Here is a 20,224-nt window from a genome sequence, read left to right as displayed (position 1 = left end):
TGCATGTGTGCACATGCATACACCCCTGCCAAAAAGGCAATATCCCTGACAAGCGTACCTAAATATGAACCTTCAGCCAACTAAGACTGGAAGTTCCCTTTCCCTCTGCTTCTTTTGAGCTTCAGACTTAAAAGATAATTGGGGTGATGTGGAATAGGATTGAGCTGATCTAAGGCCCCTGGCTTGCAATTCATTCCCCAGTACCTTTCACATATTTGGTGGTGGTTCTCGTCTTTATCACATTTAGAAACTGATTAGACTATTGCTTTCAGCGATTTAGAAACTCATCTTACATATATACCTCTAAATGCAACCATGAAGTGGGAAAGTATATAAAAAAGAATGGTAACAATAACTACAGTTACAAGTATTGCATATTGAGTAACCTGAACTGTCAAAATAACTGATGAGAAAAGGAAGAGTATCAACAATTAGTTGCAGGAGGGCCTAACTGCTAAGAAAAACAGAGTTGTGTAGGGCTAGAAGTTATACCTGTAGCTTCATTTAGTTTTGCACAATTAAACAGATATTCCACTAAAGCTAGAGATTAGTTTTATAAGTGAGCCAGAAAAAGAGATGAGACTTATAAAAACTGATCCAATGAAAAGTATTTAGATTCAATTGGGCAAAACACATGGGATTCATTACTGTAAGAAACAGGATAATTGTCTACTTAAGTAACTTTAGCCAAGAACTTAAAATGCTGAACTCTGGGTGGAGAGAAGCTGACTAGTGCGTTTCAGGAGCAAAGTGAACAAGAGGCATTTATTACCACTAGCTTAAATGACTGGGCTATAAAAGTCATGTTAAGATTTGTCAGTAGTTATTAGCTAGGATAATTAAAAATGGAACCTCTACCTTCAAGGAGAGCATACCTTGAGTAACCAGATGCTGGGAGCAAAATAATAACAGGAGAGCTCTCTAGCATTGCTTAAGAGATACTGGCTGGTCCCTGTTGAAGGCAGAATGCTGAACTCTAGCTGGGGTCTTGGTACAGAATGAGAATTTTTATAGGTCTAGCAATGGCTCGTAAACCCAATCATTCAAGACAGCTGGATTCCTAGCTGAGGCCAAAAAGCATTGGTGTTTTTCTCCATGATGGTCTGCCTTTGAATTGCTTTGCAGCTACCACTGAAAGTGAGCCAGGATATCTCATTTGCTAGAGCACTATGTATTCTTAACCAATTCTGAGAACAATCAACAATACTAAAAGCCAATGCATAGTTCCGCTGGGCAGAGATGCAGGTCACAGGGTAGAATAGGTATGCTGTCTTCCTTTGTACCATACCAAAGAGAACATATTGACCTTGCTACAGAGCACCTACCTCATAGGTTTAGCCCCTCCATTCATGGCATACTGAGACCATTGCACAGCATGTCACATTCCTTTAGTTATATAGTAGAGGATACACACACTAACTGCCTCCCTCAGCCAAACCATCACTGAAGAATTATAGGAAATAGATCTTAGTTACTGTAGCTGGGAAAAACAGCAGGGAGTAGAAAAAGAGGAAGGCCAAACAAGAGATGGATTGATTCCATAAAGGAAGCCACAGACCTGAACTTACAAGATCTGAGCAGGGTGGTTCATGACAGATGCTCTTGGAGGTCGCTGATTCATAGGGTCGCCATAAGTCGTAATCGACTTGAAGGCACATAACAACAACAACAACTGTAGCTGAAAAGAAATGAAAGAATAAGCACACAAGAAATACACACAAATTGCTTCCCTTACTCAAGGAGAGCAACTGTAACAGTGATGCTCTTCCCTACTTAATGCAGAGATGTGAAACCGAAAGTCCATCAAATGTTCCTGGACTAAAATTCCCATCATGCCTGACCAGTGGCCATGCTGATGTGGGGGAGGGTCCATCACCAGCTGGAGAGTCACAGGCGCCCCCCTTCTGGACTTAATACTGTCAAGAGTTGGTGTTGGAAAAGGGACCAAATCTCAAAGGGAAAATAGACAGTCACCAGTTCATTCCCTAGCATCTTTGATTAAAAGGAAATCAAACAGCAGGACCAAGAGATTTCTGCCCAAGGCCTTGGACCTCTACTTCCAGTCATACTTGGTTAAATAGACCAGGACCAGTGTTCCAACTCAGTATTTGTCAGCTTGGTATGTTCAAACGAACAAGTAAAAGGTTTTAAACAGACCCAAAACTTTTATTTTCAGTCAAGTTCTGGCAATTGTTATTACTTCCATTCATACACCAAGGATTGTTCTTATGTATTTTTTTAAACAATGCCTTCTGGTTTCATATACAGAACACAAACATTATGAAGCACCCTGATTACGTAAACAAATTAACATTTCAATAAAACTAAATTTGGTTCCTTAAAAAAATTGGAAATTTAGCATCTCTCCTGATTGGCCAACATTACATTTTCAAAGTCAGGAGTGCAGAAGTGTGGCACGTAGATCCTTACTGTGGAGGAACAGAAGCAACATCTAATCTATTGACCTGGTTTGTGCATAATTAAATCAAATAATAATCAAATGCATGATAAACATCTTCCAGTGCCAAACTTGTCACCCTCTTGCCCACACCACTTAGGTTTTGCATTATTTTATGACATTAGGGAGACCTGTTACATATAGCATACCCAAGACCCCTGCAGGATTGTGTTACTTGAAAGCTTCCTGTCAGTCATTTGGCTTCAAGGAAAGAAACAAAAGAGTGCTTAGCTTTTACCAACGATGGTAAATTGTAAGCTCTGGTCAACCAATCCAATATCATGCATATTTTTCACAGTGACAAAATCACTAAGATATTCTCCCTTACTAGGGTTGTAGTTGATGTTTCTGCCCATGAATCACAGCTATACTGGTGGGTTTCCCTTTTTGGATTTTGCTGAACTACATATGCGCATACACTGTGGTCTTCACTTAGCTATTCATGAGTCCCTTCAGTATATCTTCTGAGAGCTCCAAGAGAGGGAGCTCAGGGGATGGAATGTCCAGAGGGGGAAGGCTGGGTATTGGAATGTCCTTGGCCTTCCCAGCAGTTGTTGTAAATTTCTGCCAAGTTGAGGCTGATGTAGCAGCAGTTTCTGAATGCTGCTGCAGACCCCACAACTCTGACTTCTCTACAAAGTCAGCATCAACATCTAGCTCCTTTTCTAGGGGAGATTTTAGGAGTCTGGCCCTCTCAGCTTTTAGCTGCTTGTTCTCTTGCCTTAATCTCTCATTTTCAGCTAACAGAATGTCCACATGCCGTTCTAGAACTGCAATTTTGGTGGCTTGCTCCTCTATTTTTGTCTTGTCATCCTTTGGAGTTTTGCTTCCGACACAAACTTCCAATGGCTCCTTCCTTTTCTGAAACAGAAACAGCAGAGTATCTGGGTCCCTGTCCAAGACACCGTGGATTGCCTGCATGTCCTTCTCTGAAGAGGGGCTGTACTTCAAACTAGCAGGAGCTGTCACATTTTGGTCATCAAATTCCTCTGCGGATGATTTAGACGAAGCACCATCCTTGTCCACAGCCTGCTGTGTTTTTAGCCGCTCTTCTCTTTTTGCTCTTTTCCACCGCTCCTGAATAAGGAGCATCTGTTTCAGATGACTCTCCTTTTGTAATTCCAATGATAACTGGGCCTGTGCAAAGATGAAAATGGGCTGAATTTCTCTTGCATATTTCACAATATTAGAGCCACCCTTTGTTAGTTTTAGATGCAACAGAGAAATAAATTTGGTCAACTATTTCCCAATAATTATAAAGTATTTTTAAAGCATTAACTTCATTAGAGAAACAACTTCATTTATAGTAGTTATAACTTTCTGAGATATTAATAATCAAGAGCAGATGCTTTTGCTAATTACAAAAACAAATCAGTTAAATAATTAAACTATTTTTAAAAAAGCTTAATGACTATAAATATTATAGAATTTAAGTGTCAAGTAAGGTTTCTATCAACATTAAGTTCACTAAACAGTTCATCTCCTCGGCATATACTCTAGTCTAAAGCCTATAATTATGCTTTGAAAAAGCTTTAAAAACACCTTAAAAAGCAATTCCAACACAAATGCAGACTTGGATAAGGTCTCTACTTAAAAGGCTTGTTGAAAGAAGGTATTCAGTAGGTGCCAAAAAGATAACAGAAATGATGCCTGTTTAATATTTAAGGGGAGGGAATTCCAAAGGGTAGGTACCACTATACTAAAGGTCCGCTTCCTATGTTGTGCGGAACGGACCTTCTGATAAGATGGTATCTGCAGAGGGTAGTGATCGACTGGGTATATAAATGGCTTCAGAGAAGGTCCAAAGGCAATGAAAAGGGGGTGTAGCCATCAGTCAAAGTGGGCAGAGGAATGGATCTAACCTTTGTATGGCTGGTTATATTCCAACATGGAGACATCCCTCCAACCTCCTTTCAGGCTAACAAGAGGCATTTACAGTTCAAGGACACATTCCAGTCAGGCAAAAGCACTTAAGGAGGGTGTGGCCTGTGGGGAAGTCCCAAGAACCAAAGAGACAGGCCCAGTGGGCTACATTTGGCTCCCAGGCCTGATGTTTCCCACCCATTTTATGGGATACTGGACATCTTCTAATATGAAGGACAAAATAGTACATTCAGATATAGCTTACAAGAGGAGAGCCCCATTTACTAAGACATTTTAAATGTAAACAGGAACATTTACACATTCTTTACAAACAAAATGATGTACTAATCCTAAGGACGATAAAAGTTTTGTTTTAAATTATTTCCCTACATGCTAGTCCAACAAATGTAGTTTATGTGACTTTATGTCCTTGTCCATATGTATACATTGAGCAAACAAGTAGAGCTTTAAAACCACTTATCTGTGAATAAAAGAGTAAGATCATAACTAGAACACTTGAAACTCCATTAACTTCGTATTTCTTGGAATACAATTATACAACTCAGAAAGGGCAGGATTGTTATATTTTACTTTCTCAGTGGGAAGTATACTGGATGTATGCATTAGTCACTCCCAATGGTTTAAATGAGAGCTTTGATTTCACAGCATTTTGATAGTAATGTTAATTTTACAATGCTTGTTTCCACTTTGGATATATTTTGATGGGTATTTGTTATTTAAAACTTGCATGGCACAAATTTGACATTGTCCCTTTAAGGGGGAGGGTGAAGGTTGCCAATTTAAATTGCAGAAAAATCTTTGGTGCGATTCTTTTCTTGGGTCCATGGTATTGTTCTATCACTTCCAGCATTTCTTGTATACTAAAGGACAGTTGGAAGCCAGTATATGTACAACTATGTTTTGGGATTTTAACGTCATATAGTATATAGCAAAAAAGTGTATCTTGTAGGAAGTATTTTTCAAATAAACAGATTAATCAAACTGGAAGAATTACAATGCACAACTATTCTAGAAAGACTTGTGCATTTCACCACTCAAGCTGTAATCTGATTAATCTTTCCCCCACCCCGAAGGAATGTCCTTTTTCTAATACCAACAGATAAAAGATTTCTTGAAACAGATGTTTTACTGGTGATCCATAGTATTTACTGTTATTTTTGTATATGGCTGAAAACTTATATTAGTACAACACAAGCACTATTTGGACGCAATTTGCATATCTTTTTGTGGTGGAGACTACTGTTATACCTCTCAACATTTTTTTTCTCCCCACAAGATATTCCCATCTTGCGTAAAGCAAAAGAACACATAAGCCTATTCTGAAGCTTGGCATTTTCTACAATGAGCATGTTGGTAACTGCAATCTACTGTTACCACTGCTGTTTAATTTTGTTACTTCTGCAACAACTACTGTTTGATGTCCAGGACGAATAGTTTCTAACTAAGTTCTCCATTCCAAATCATTTAACCTCTGGACTAAAGTTTGAAGTTTCACCTGAAAATCAGTACTTGACTCATTTAAGAAAAGAGATTTGGCAAACAGATTTGCAAAAAGAAGCTATCCTCAATGGAAGGAGCAAGTTTATCTTCTCCTGAAAAAGTCTTTTGATGTGGGATCAGTGGCTAGGATCTTCCAGTGGAGAAATAAGAACAGCTTTGGTACAAAGCCGTTTTGATCTGCTGACCCAGTTACTGGATGGATTAAAGAGGAGGTGGTGGTAAGCTTCATGCAGCCCATGTCAAGGAAAAGAAATTCCAGTTGTCCTACCAGACAAATTATGTTTGCTACAGTTGTTGTTTGTTCGTATTTTTGTCATATATTGTCTGTCTTGGAAATACAAATAAAAACTTTTTTTAAAAAAAAAAAGTTAAATTTTGGCATTACAGTAGGGCCCCGCTTACCGGCGCTTCACATTCCAGCGTTCCGCTAACATGGCGACTCAATTAGGGGAAATTTCCCGTTTTAAAGCCGTTTTTGTGCTTTTGCGGCATTTTCACTCAACGCGCTCCAATATACTCAATGGGTTCCGCTTTACAGTGATTTCCGCTTTACGGCAGCAGTCCAGAACAGAACCTGCCGTATAAGCAAGGCCCGCCTGTATATAGATTCAGATTCTTGAAGATAGACACATAATGCAATCAACTATTTTCCCCAACACATACAGTATGTTTATTAAAGGCTAAGCGATTACAGCCTGATAGCAGTTGCCCTTATTTTTTAAAAATATTTTACTAAATTTGACTTTTAAACAGAAGAAAAAAATCCAGAAATCATTTTTAACACTAAGCAATGCCCCCCATTTCCCATCTACTTTCTGGAAACTTGGCCAGTAAAGATTTCAGAAGTGAAACACCTCCATCCTCATATGGCACATCTCTATGTGCTGGCTTCTTTATCTCACCCCAATTGATTTTTTGCTTCTAGAGATGACTCACTCACTGAAATTTAAAGAGTAATCTCACCTGATTCGATTGTGTCAGCCTCATGGCCTCCAAAAGATATGCTGAAAAACACAAAATGAGAAATGTTTAGGCCACAGAAAAGCCTCACTGAATTTGGCTGGAATTCTATACATACAGTGATGAATTCACAGACCTAATCCAGATAGGCACACTGCAATCTCTTGCGAATCTACTGCAATACTGATGAAGACAGGGTTTTTTCACTTTAAAGAGGTTAGAGAGCCCCCACTCTCCAAGAGTTTCGGCTAAGTGACTGGAGAAGCACTTTCTTGCAAACAGGCCTCTTCAACCTGACACTGAACTGGAGTTTGGTAACCAAGGACCAGTTTGGCAGCCACTCAGCCACCTTGTAAGAGGGCCTCACTGCTCCCATGTGGGATCTTCAGGAGTTATAATTGTATTTATCTTTGGCTACTGATTCTCGACAACCACCTTGATCTTTTATGTATTTTACTTCCCCAGATACAGACTGGTAAATAACTTTTCTTCTATGGAAGGCTTATTTTAACACCTAAGATAAACTAGGGCTGGCGCAAAAGTTGGTTAACATACTTTTGCCTCTGAATAGATGATTACTACTCAGACATACTTGGAGACTAGTGTTCTCACACAAGCCATATAATGGTCTCGTTAACTACGCACCTGCTGCCTTTTTGTGACAAGAAATTGCTTCTTCATACTTCCCCGCTGTCAGCAAACGGTCAGCTTTTCTGCTCTGCTGATGAGCCTTCAAAAAGAAAACCAAACTTTTTTCTTATTGGAATGCTTTGTTATTATTTAAGCATCTCTGGTTACTTCAAACTTTTACATGAAACTGACATGCAGATATGCAAAAGGCACACAATGCAACAGAAACTACAGCTATTTCAGGTTGTGCGTCAGATAGTTTGGCACCTCAATACAGAATTATAAAGCTGATTGCTTAGGGCAAGTTTGCCTCCAAGATAGCTGATCTCCCTCTTGTTTTTGCCAAAAGAACTTTTTTACTTACAATGGGCTTAGAGCATAGCCTCACATTAATTTTTCATCTAATTTCCTTTTATTCCCATCTACCCCCAATCAGTGAATCACAATTGCCCTACTTCCCAGATCATATGGCATAAACATTCTGTGCCACCAGACATCTTCCTTTGTGGTGAATTAGCCCAGCTACTCTTTCCCCCTGGAAAACAGTAAAGCCTTCTAAAGCACAAATCTTTAGGAGCTACACTAGGCCTTCGGTATTTTCATATGTGAAGTAAAACAGCAATAGCGTGCACACTCACGCATACTTTGGACTGCAATGCATTTATTTAAAAAAAGGAAGACAGTGGACAAAGGAAAGTGGTGCTTCCTTCAGCTTCTGCTGCCTGGCGACTCCAGCTCTGTTCAGAAATGGGTTTTTTTTACATCTGACTGTCACATGCCATTTGAGCCCTGGAAATGATTTATTAGCAACTGTCTGATGCTGGAGCTTGTTCTTCCTCCATCTGATTCTTCCTCTTTCACATTTCTAAACTAAGAATTAATAATCCCCCAGTGGGTAAAATAAAAGGCACCACGTTGATTGGAAAGGGAAGCGTACTGAGCAACTCTGAGGAATGCAGCTCCCTGACCATTCGTACACCATCTGTTTCTCCAGTAGCAACCAAATAGCGCAGTTATAAAGGAAAAACGCCTTCCACTGACCTCTTTACAGCCAATTCAAACTGAAGGTAGATTTAATCATAACATCCATTTCTGCTTGTGAAAATTACAAAAAGTGTGCAGAATCAGTCATAAACATACTTTAATAACAAAAAAACCCCTTCATTGTTACTACAGCCTTTCCCTGTCCTGTGGGAAAAAATGGTGCAATACAACTGGACACATTTGTCCATGAGCTAATGCTAAGAACTTTTGCAAGATGCCCCTCCTAATGTTACAGCAGCTAAAAAGATCAATTTGGGTCCCAAGAAAGACAGACTGCTACAGGAACAGAAAACCATCAGCATATAACTTTTGTCAGAAGAGAAACTTTTTTCTTAAGCAGTTTAGTTTAGTTTTGTTTTTGAAAGGCAAGTCATGAATCCAATTTGTGCAGCTATTTTGTCCTCATCTTTGCCACATAGGGAGTTAGGGAATTCCTGGCAGCAAACACAGGGATGTTGGCAGATTCCAGTAGCAGAAGTTACCTGGTTCTCCTTCACAACCAAGCAGCCCTCCTAGTCAAAGACAGCTGCCCTGCAACAGGAATAAGTGGACCTAAAGAAGAGACTAGCAAGGGAACTGACAGACATCTTGTTAAGAAAAAACCCCGATGATTTCCTTTGAAACACTACACTGATAAGAACTGCACAGTTTGAGAGGGGGAGGCAAGAAGACAGATTTATAACAGAGATAAAATGAATGTGAGATACTGGGCACTATTTAGTACCAGTATGCAACTGTAGATGAAAAATACACATACCCAAGAGAGACCATGGCGATTTCCTTAGTTAACAGATAGACTAACAATATAGAGTTCATTTGAAATAGGCCAACAGTAGTATATTTTTAATAATTATATTTTTTCCCTTTGTAGAAAACGTGACACCTACATCAAATGTAGAGGCCAAGTGATCACATAATCCTCATCCAAGTGTACAGTATTCACTCCTATTCAGAAAATACCTAAAATAAGCAGTACAGACATACCATGTTGTATCAGGACTTGAGCCTTCTCCAAAGGAAGCAAAAACTTTACTGACAGCTTCCTTACTTATTGAATACTAGCTAACAAGCACACAAACGTAACAGAAATAATTGGTGTGCAACTTGGATACAGATTACTAATTTAAAGAGATGGCCAGCAGTTACCTTTAGGAACATCTTTAGTCTGGGCAGATAAGAGCTGTAGTTAAAAGGTAAGATGTACAGGTAGTTCTCCATGGTTTACATGCATGTAACAAAAGAAGCAGCAAGAGAGAAACTTATACTTCCCCTTTTATGAGCAATTATTATTAACAACAATGTATAGTCCTATCTTCCTCCTAAAGGGAGTACAGGGCAGCAAACAGATAATAAACTCAAACCTTCACCTCCTTTTGGGCAGAGATAACATGGCCACAGTACTCCATGCTCCGACAACTTCCACATTGGATTACTGCAATGCACTCTATGTGGGGCTACCCTTGAAGACGACTTGGAAACCTCAACTGGTCCACACATTCCAACCTGAGCTCAGGGATGGAGGGGTTCAATGCATCAGCAGTCCAATATTCAGCTTTCCATCTGGGTGCAGGGGCATCCTATAGCCATGATGCAAGGGGATAGCCTCTCTGCGTGCCTGCAGCCCCAGCCATTCTCCAGAACACACTCCAAAACTACCAGCACAAAACTCTCCTTGGCTCCAGGAAGGGGGGGGGATGCTCTCCTGAAGAGTTTCAATAACAAAAGGATCTTCCTGGCCCATTTCACCAGTTGCTGGGGCAACTAAATAGGCCCATTAACTACCTGGCCACTCTTATTATCAAAACAAAGGACTCATCGAGCCAGTTCCTCATTCCAAGGTAAAAAGGTAAAGGTGTCCCCCCACTTATAGTGCGAGTCGTTTCCGACTCCTAGGGTGACATCTTGCGATGTTTACTAGGCAGACTGTATATATGGGGTGTTTTTGCCAGTTCCTTCCCCGGCCTTTCTTTACCCCCCAGCGTATGCCGGGTACTCATTTTACCAACCGTGGATGGATGGAAGGCTGAGTAGACCTCGACCCCTTTTACCGGAGATTCGACTTCCTCCTTCTGTTGGAATCGAACTCTGGGCGTGAGCAGAGCTTCGGCTGGAAAGGTGACCCATAGAAATCATCCATTCCAACCCCCCATGCTCATAACAATAACAATATTATACAGGTGTAATTTAATGTAATCCCCTTCAGCAATCCCACTACAAAAGGCAGTATTTAACTAACGCATCCCATCAACGCAAGGATTTCCCAATGGAACTTACCCCTCCTCCTTCTGCACCCTCCCCAAATTTGCTCCAGAGGGTTGGGGGAGCACCTAGAACAGATTCATCACATTGCCAGGAGAAGGAAAGGGAGAAAAGGTTCCACTGCACAAGCAGAAATCCTTGAGCTGATGGAATGTTCATATTGCGCTATGTTGGATACTACCAAATCTATCCAGGTGCAATATTTCCATTCAAGACTGCAGTATGTCATACAGGAGAGATCACAACCGAGTAGAGCACAGGCTTTGCATCCAGGTCTCACCACCAGCATTCAAGTAGCAGAACTGGAGAAAACCTCAACAGTTAAGGTTAACTCAGCCTTGGAGATCTACTACAATACTATCTAACTATACTGGGCTAAATGATCCAATTCAGTATAAGGTAGTTTCATATGTTCACAGGACTGCTTCCTACTGAAGTACTTTTATTTGATAACTTCCATGAGATGCAACATGTCTCACTCTGTTGATTACATCTTCTGTTCAATTCCAGTTTTAGCAATTGAGATCCCTATTGCCTATTTTTGCACATGCTTGTCTTTTTATGCCTTCTTAAAGCATTTAGGCCCAGAATCAAATAGGGGATTTGTTTGAATCAATATTGGGAAGCATGCAGTGATTCTGCCTCCAGTCCACCAAGCTAGATAGGCAGGCTGGCTTAAAACTGTGTCCTACCTGCTGACTCCCAAACTTATCCAGGTAAACTACAAACTCTGCCTTTGCTACTTTTGCCACCTGCTTAGCAGGTGAGCCACTTATGCTTTGTTTTTGCCAACTTGTTTGTGTGTTATTACATGCTTCTTTCCATGTATCATGTACTGTTGCCCTCATTCCACAATCATTTCTTGATTTTGTTTAGATCGCAAACTCCTCATGATTTGGACAATGGTTTGCACTTTAACCTGCCTCTTGATTTTGCCCTTAGATAGATTCCCTCATTCTGCATGATTCAAAACTTGTGATCATGCAGTTTTTCTGTAACTCCCACTATTCTGATTATCCATACAGACCCTGGTTAAATATTTATGCTTCTCTTTAATCTTGGAAAACAAAGAGAAATACCAGTACAGTAGGGCCCCACTCATACAGCGGGTTACGTTCCCGAAAACCGCCATAAAAGCGGAACAAGCTCTGTATGAGTGGGGCTTTAGTCTAATTGCATCTAACTGAGACCGCTGTATTAGCGAATCACTGTAAAGCGGGGCCCTACTGTACTTGTTTTGATTATCATGAAACTGGATGGAGCGAAGCAGTTCTACTGCCCTTGTACATTATCACTACTTTTCTTTGGCAAATTACTGCATAGTTCTTATCTTCTTAAACCTAGGAAGAGAAAGTGAACTCTGCAAATTATGCATTGCTTTGCTAGTATACAGCCAAAGTTGTAGCTGGCCTGAAGCCCAAGTATTTTGTGAAGCTTCTGAAGCAAGCATACTCAGATTGGCTCTAGATGGTAACTGGCTCCATCTATCACAGCAGGTTCACCTATAAAGTAATCGTGCTTTACATTCCTAGCCATACATTCAGATCTGCTGACAGTTTAACGACTCTCCAAGCCATGAGCATTTTGCTGTAGGTCAAACAAAACTACTCAGTACCAGTGGGCATCTAGTATCCAGATATTCTGTTACTTCTAGTTGTTTTCCCTGGGCACTGACCCCAAGGGCTGCATTACACACATTTATACTAATGCAAGAAAAACATGTGTATGTACATAATGTGTGAAGATTGTACACATCTATTTAACCACAAGACATAACAGCTTACTTAAGCCCTGTGAATTGGTATGTGGGCAAGACACGATTTGAACTAGAAACTTTTCACTTATAGCCACTACCATGCCTGCTCCATAAAAATCATGCAGATTCGAAAATGGACATGGTACAGAATATCCAAACAGACTACACTGCCTTTTCATCAAGGCTGATCAAATACCAACCACATAGCAAACTGCTCAAACTCAAGAGTTCATTCACATCTATTTTGTTTTTTACACAGGGAATATATCAGCATATACTTCTGCCACATGAATCATACCTATATTGCTGTGTGATACATACACTAGGGTCCAATTAAGCAGTGGATTTAAAAACAAACCTTTCTGTCTTGTAATAATGTTTTCTATTTCTATTCTATTTGTGTAGTGCGCACAAAGTGGTTTATAAATAATAAATAATGCTGACTATCTCTTCACCTCTACAATATGGGGATGACAAAATTATTATTATTATTATATCCCACCTTTCCTCCAAGGAGCTCAAGGTGGCATACAAACATGGTTCTCCCCCTCCCAACTTTATCCTCACAACAACCCTGTGAGGGAGATTAGGCTAAGAGATAGTGAGATTCATGCCTGAGCAGGGATTTGAACCCTGGTCTCGGTCACAGTCCGACACTGTAACCACTACATTGCATTGACCTACCTTAAAGGGTTGTTGCAAAGACTGCCAAGATAATATACGTAGGGCACTTTGAATGTACAAAAACACCACTTAAGTATTTGCATATACATGCAATAATCGACAGATGGTGTATGCTAAGATGCCCCTGAGCCAAATCTGGGCCTCTGAAAGTATTGCCTCCACCCAGTTTCCAACCAACAAGGAAGTGTGATGTGGCAGCAATAGTGTATGTGGCAGTAAAACCCATTGGCAGGCAACCTTGGGAGGTGGAGAGATAGGATTTTGGCCTATTATATATCCTTCTTAATCTGGTCCTCTAGTAAAATTGGAACAAAGCTGGAAAATAATCTGGCCCAGCTGGATCAGAGGAAGAGTGCCTCTAATGTAGCAGTTGGCTCCAGAAAACCAACAAGCAGGACAACGAACACTTCCCCACAATTTGCTCACACCATCTAGTAGTATTCAGAGGTGTAACTGTGAAGGCTAAATTAGCTCACTGACCAAAAGAAATCTAGTTTTCCTACAACTCAATGTTAATATAGAGGAGGGATAGGAACCTGTGGCTCTCCAGCAGTAGTGTAGTGGCAAATTCAGAAGTGAAGGGTCCCTTCATGTTAATCACAGCCATGCCCCTTCCCCCTCCCTTTTTTGCTGTGGGGTTGAGAATGAGATCCTCGATAATGCCCAAGAATCAATAAGCATGAAAGAGGGCAGTTAGTTACTGAGAAGAGTGTTCTCAGTGGTTGACTCACCTCCTTCCATTGGCTCCAATCCGCAGGAAAGGACAAGGAAGCATGTTAGAAAACTCTCCTCTGTGGCTAACACACTTCCCTTTCATGCTGATTGGCTTGTAGGATGCTGGAGACATAGGGACCATGATCCCAAAAAAGTAAAGGATCTAAGACCCCCTGAGAAACCTGTACAACTACATCCCTGCTCTCCAGATGTTGTTGGACTCCATTAATCCCTGACCACTGGCCATGTTAGCTGGGACTGGTGATACAGTCCACCAGTATCTGAAGGGCCACAAGTTCCCTATCTCCTGTTATGGCGACCCTATGAATCAGCCACCTGTTTAGAAGAACAAATTAACTTTGAAGCAAAGAGATGTGAGGCTGGGAAGGCAGAAACAAGTGAAAGTCCCGCTGGATACACTCTGGGACCTCTCGGGAGTGGTTTTACGCATACAACGGCTAGCGGGCTGAACTACGTATCACGAAGCCCTCAGCGTCAGGCTCGCTTGTCAGAACCTCATTAGGTGGCCGAAATATTTTTCCTTGGGGAAGGGGGCATTAATAGTCTAACAAACAAGATTGTGGCGAGTTTTCCAACAAGATAATATACATAAATTATTGTCCAATCTTCCTCCAGCCCCCCTCCTTATCTATCGCTTGGCTATCAGGCCTGCCAGAAGGAATCCGGGCGGCCACGTCACCTCGTAAACGCGGAGCCCAACTCTTCTACTCGCAACTTACCAGGTTGAGCGGTCCCTCCATCACCTCCATGGGCGGCTGAGGGCACATGGGCGCTGGGGCGGCCTCTTCGCCGCTCTGGCCCGAGCCCTCTTAGCTCAGCCTGGCCCCAACAGCTGCTGTAAACACCACAACACCAAGGCGCTTCCGCCCTGCGCGCGCACTCCCTTAGTGACGTCATCCCGCTCCACGCCGACAGGCGAGGCGGAGCCACAGTTTTCCACGCACCACCACCACTTCCGCCTTCGCCTTCTCCCTATAACTAGAAGTTCACATCGCCACACCCCGCGAGAACACTTGTGTCTCCTTGGTAACCGCGGGGGTATAAAGGCAGTTCCCACAGCAACAGTCGTAAAGCGAAGAATTGTTCGTGTCGCTAAGCAGTTGAGTCCGCCCGCTCCTTCTAATAGGAGGCTTTACTTGTCCGTCTCGTTACAACCCCCGTCCTTTTGTCCTTTATGTGAAGGGGTGGTGTCCCTTATTTTTCCGAACCCGCCCCTCCGGTTACTAGTATAGGTGGAGTTACGCTTGTCTGCAGTCAGCAGCTATTTCCTTGGTTGTGATACCTGTGTGACGTGGTTCTATCGCTGTTTTATGTTTCATTATGAAGTTAGCTGTGGTCGGGCGACGTGCTGTAACCCAGGCGGCGCTGCAGTTGGCTAATTAGTTAAAACAAGCCTTTTTTTGACGAACCTTTGTATAAATGAGACTGTACAACCTCCTCCCCTCCCAGCCGTTAAAGTATCACAGCCGATTTTTATTATAAAATTGAGGGTGGAAAAGTGGGGGAGCGAGAAGGGATTGAGCAAGAGCTAAAGATTGTTTCTGGTCTTTACAAATTCTTAACTATCCAACCCAGACTTTAAAGACACTTATTCAGGAAGATATCTGATGGTATACCTTGAAAGGAAGTGTTTTCAATCTGGGGACATGGTTTTGAGACTTTTTTTTGGTAAAACATGGGATAATTGGCTAGCTTCAAAATAAATTTAGACTGGGTACTCAACCACCCCTACAGACCAGTCTATACATATAAAATTTTTCTTAGCATTAAAAATAAAAGCTTCAAATTTAGTATGCCAAAGCTGCAAAGTGTTCTTTGGAACATGGATAGGTAAAACCTGGGAAAAGAACAGCAGCCTTGGCAGCCTACACATTTTATTTGTTTGTTTGTTCTTCCTCTTGAAGAAGCGCATTTCAAAGTTGTCTGTGTGCCCAAGGCTGATAAATTTAAATTCTTCCAGCCCATAATGTCCTTCCACATATTCTTTATTATTGCTGTTATCAGTTAATTAAATTTATAACCTGCCTTTCCTTCCAAAGGGAGCCCAGGGTGGCAAACAGATGATTTGTTGTTGTTATGTGCCTTCAGATTGATTACAACTAATGGCAACCCTATGAATCAGCAACTTCCAACAGCATCTGTCGTGAACTGCCGTGTTCAGATCTTCTAAGTTCAAACAGATGATAAAGTACTAAAAACACCTTAAAAACAAAACATTAGAGGGATATAATTGGGTGATTCCGTAGTGACCAACATAATATTTGTAAGCTTCTTTACATAATAATATTTTGTGTTTTAGCTAATATTTGAACTAGTTAAAATTACACTATTTGTTAACTGGATTGATCTTCCTACAAAAATAATCAAGAAGTATGCCAGAGGTAGTTGAAATGCTTTCTTTTTATTGTGGTTTTAAAGATGTGGCCAACATAACAGTTTTGCAACTTCAATAATTTATCTGTAACTTGGATTATTATATTCTCTAAAAGTATGAATGAAAAAAATATCCAGCTACAGCAGTATATGTAAAGAACTAATGTGTCACGGACAAGTGTTGGAAACTGTAGAAAAAAGGGTTTCTGCCAAATGACCTGTGACCAACATAACACGTGACAATTCATTGACAGACACCCACAAAGAATTGCCTCCAAAGACCCTGTGCATATGACACATTACTATGCATTCACAGGTTGCAAGTCAGCATCAGGCATGTGAAATTGTAATGCCCATGGGAATTTGCACTTAGACATGACAACACACTAATGATTTGTTTCTTTTCAACCAAACATTTTATCACCATTTGCAGGGAAGACAAATGCCATGGGGAAATGTGTATAAAAATGAACATATTAGAATGGCATCCTGTACATTTTAAGAAGAGGATTTAGTATTAATGATCATCAAACAAACTTGCATGACAAATTTTCATGAATACATTTTCAATTTCCCTGTCTCCAGCTCCACAATAATAAAGTTGCCAACTGACGTCAGTACTTCAGTGGATGTTTCCACTTCTGTGCTTTCAGGATAATCACATTTCCCATAAGGGCATTATTCTCTGTATTTATGGTGTTTATTTTAAATTATATGAAAAATTAATTTGTGTTCAAGACTGCTTTCAATTTTTTACAGGGTTGTACAGTTCCCTGACACAAGGCAAGAGATCTTCACTTCCTGAGGTGAATTATTGCATCTCTGGATGACCCCACCTATTTAGCCTTACAAGATCTGAACAGGGTGGTTCACGACAGATGCTCTTGGAGGTTGCTGATTCATAGGGTCGCCATAAGTCATAGTCAACTTGAAGGTACATAACAACAACAACAGGGTCAGGATGGGCCTGCCTCCTTGATACATCTGAGGGAAAGCTGGTAGGAAATCATACATGCTTCAATAAATGGGATGGGAGCCTAGTAAATATCAATTCTACACTTTTCTACTTCACAACCAGGTTGAAGTTTACTGATAATTAATGTAAAAACCTTATCTGACTTCTTTCAGATTGTAAGCTTCTTGAGGGCAGGGGCCTTTCTCTTTCTATAAAATTCTGTAAGATGCCCTTTATTGACGGTATAATACAAATAACAGACCTAATAATATACATTCTCAGGGAAAGAATTATGACAATCCTAAAAAGGGATATTAATGACATACATGGCAACACATTTATGCTATGTAATTTGCACATTGGGGTATTATGTTTGTTACAAGAACTGTTGCATGTAAAACACACTTCAGGTAATATCTCATCACATTTTCTTAGTGCTAGCAACCTCACAGTAGAGAACAAAGTTAAAAATTAAAGATTTTTCTTTTAATGGGGGGGGGGCTGGAGTATGTGTTTTTGTGACCAACATTCATCCAACATTGTCCTCAGCTAATCTGATTCTGTTCCTAATATAAAGTTTCTTCTTAGGTTACTACATGAGCAAGTAAAACTATCACGATAAAAAAGGGTCATTGTTGATTTTCTTAGTCTTTAACTGAAGTTTGTGGGGGGTGGGGGGAATAGAGAAATTCTGAGTCATTTTGCCTGCTACACTTCTGGTTGTTTTATTCATGATAAATTCCATTCTGAAAAACCGTAGCCAGATAATGAAACTTTGGAAAATTGCCTTTATTGCATTGGTAACGCAATAGCTGGGTCTTGATTTTCATTAAAATAATTAATTAGAGCATCCTGTAATTGGTCATTGCTAATCTGTCTATGAAGAATGAGAAGATCTAACCTCCATCGCTTTGTATGTGGTTGAGTTACATTTGGTAAGAAGAAGAAGAAGACTGGTGTGTAATGAGACTCCCGTATTATGCCAAACCTCACCTTACTGAGACAACAGAGTCAGATCTTAAAAAATGATCTATGTGGGTATAAATACAGCGCCTATCTGAATTTTGTTTTTTCCATTCAAAGTTCTTCAGACGCCCATCAATGATATTTTGCCCATGTTCGCCTGCTAGTCTAACTGCCCTTGTCTCCTAACCTTTTGGTAAAAGGAATTCCTTTGGTTCCTTATACTTGCCTGTTTGTCCCATCTTTCATTTGGAAGCCAATTAAAGTCTCACCCAAGGATAATTTTCTCTATGTAGTTTACTCTTTTTTTCTTTTCTTTGTTTGCACAAAATCTTCTTGGTTATTGTTAGGAGCATACACTGTACCGATGGTATACTCTGTTCCCTCCAAAGTCCCAATTAAGAATAGCTACTTCCCTTTCATGTCCCTTTTTAATTTAGCACATTTAAAGGAAGAGGCTGAGGAAATTATTGCCACTCCCCAGGCCTTTGATGTGCCTAGAGCTAAAAAGTGTTGCCCAAACCAACTTTGTTAGAGTGGAGCAAATTCTTTAATGTAGTTTACCACTTGTCTCCTTTTCATCTGGTTGCCAGGGCCCCATGCCTTAGAGCAGCCTTTCCCAACCAGTGTGTCTCCAGATCTTGTTTGACCATAATTCCCATCTTTCCTGACCATTGGCAATGCTGGCTGAGGCTGATGGGAGTTGTGGTCCAACAACATCTGGAGGCACACTGGTTGGGAAAAGCTGCCTTAGAGGAACAGATTTTAAGGTCAGCCTAAAATCCTGAAGAGCCGCTGCCAGTCAGTTTAGTCAACACTGAGCTAGATGGACCAATGGTCTGAAGATGTATAAGGCAGCTTCCTATGCTCCTATGAAGCAAGAACTGTGGTTGGCTTTGATGAGTTTTTAAAGATCTTCAAGCAATATGTACACATGGACATGCAACTCATAGTCACTTTTTGAGATAACAGTGCTTTGCATTAAAACTTGTGAGTTCACTGGGGTAACAATTATTTTGCTCTGTGTCAGAGGTGGTGGGAACCGGTAGCTCTCCAGATGTTATTGGACTACAACTCCCATCATTCCAGTCACGGTGATTGGGGCTGATAGGACTTGGAGTCCAGCACCATCTGAAGGATCACAGCTTGCTTACCCGTGCTTGGGCTGTTCATTGACTACAGGTTTAGGCAGTGAGCTGATTATGAGGCTGTTTTGTTTCTGGTGTTGCAACATGAATGAAATTGAACAAAGGCAATATATAGCCTTTCCTTTAGACAGCGGCTGGTAACTTGATTGTTGCATCATAAATTATATCAACAAAGAGTCCAATGGAACCTTAAAGACAAACAAATTTATTATGGTATAAACCTTTATAAGCTAGATTCCACTTATGGGATGCATGACATCTCAGCTGACAGGTCTATGTGTGTGAGATACACGCTTCCACTACTGGAAGCAGTATGCTTCTGAATATAAGTTGCTGGAAACCACAGGGGGGGAGAGTGCTGTTTCACTCAGGTTCTGTTTGTGGGCTTCCTATAGGCTTCTGGTTGACCACTGTGAGAACAGGTTGCTGGACTAGATGGGCCACTGGTCTGATCCAGCAGGCTCTTATGTCATACACACAAATATGGGAATGGGGTAATACATTTAAACTGTGAGGTCAGATGGAAATGGAATACACAAAATACTGTCTGTGACAAAAAAAGATATGGGGTTGTATTCAACTCCTACTCTGGGTAGACCCATTAAAATTAATGAACATGTTAGTCATGTCTATTAACTTCAATGAATCTACATTGATTAGGACTGGTGTTGAATACCACCCATGTAAAATAACCAAATTGTGTAAAAAGCCAAACCAACATGGTGACCCCTCTGGAAATTACCATATGTTATACTTCTTTTCTCCTTTTTTTAAAAAAAAATACTGGACTGGTAAATAAATGCAAATCTGTTAAACTGGCCAGTTGGTTTCAAGATAGATGACTAGTCAGCAAAACATTCTTTAATAGGTTCATA

At 40.6% G+C, this 20,224-nt stretch overlaps 1 protein-coding gene across 2 annotated transcripts; it reads right to left on the bottom strand.

Annotated features, from left to right (window-relative positions):
* Positions 1–2,145: 2,145 nt before the first annotated feature.
* On the bottom strand, positions 2,146–14,843 carry NRBF2 (nuclear receptor binding factor 2). 2 transcript variants are annotated; one of them, XM_061635124.1, is made up of 4 exons: positions 14,630–14,778; positions 7,448–7,532; positions 6,806–6,846; positions 2,146–3,595 (listed from the first exon to the last, which is right to left on the bottom strand). In XM_061635124.1, exons 1-4 carry the CDS (start codon positions 14,675–14,677, stop codon positions 2,891–2,893), a joined length of 879 nt encoding a protein of 292 aa, XP_061491108.1. In that variant the 5' UTR covers positions 14,678–14,778; the 3' UTR covers positions 2,146–2,890. The 2 variants fall into 2 exon arrangements, with proteins under 2 accessions (XP_061491108.1, XP_061491107.1); XM_061635123.1 differs by lacking the exon at positions 7,448–7,532 and having other exon boundaries at positions 14,630–14,843.
* Positions 14,844–20,224: the final 5,381 nt, after the last annotated feature.

This window comes from Rhineura floridana, chromosome 7 (assembly GCF_030035675.1).
Source record: "Rhineura floridana isolate rRhiFlo1 chromosome 7, rRhiFlo1.hap2, whole genome shotgun sequence".
NCBI lineage: Eukaryota > Metazoa > Chordata > Lepidosauria > Squamata > Rhineuridae > Rhineura > Rhineura floridana.
The sequence above is the reverse complement of the archived record's forward strand: the minus strand, read 5'-3'. Positions and strand labels throughout refer to the sequence as shown.

What these genes read in the sequence shown, in the direction of transcription:
- NRBF2 (XM_061635123.1), bottom strand. Translation starts at nt 14,807, where the DNA reads ATGACGTCACTAAGGGAGTGCGCGCGCAGGGCGGAAGCGCCTTGGTGT. An exon ending in TGGAGGGACCGCTCAACCTG is followed by an intron (nt 6,847 to 14,629) that starts GTAAGTTGCGAG and finishes TGTGTTTTTCAG; the next exon opens with CATATCTTTTGGAGGCCATG. An exon ending in GGCTGACACAATCGAATCAG is followed by an intron (nt 3,596 to 6,805) that starts GTGAGATTACTC and finishes ATCTTTGCACAG; the next exon opens with GCCCAGTTATCATTGGAATT.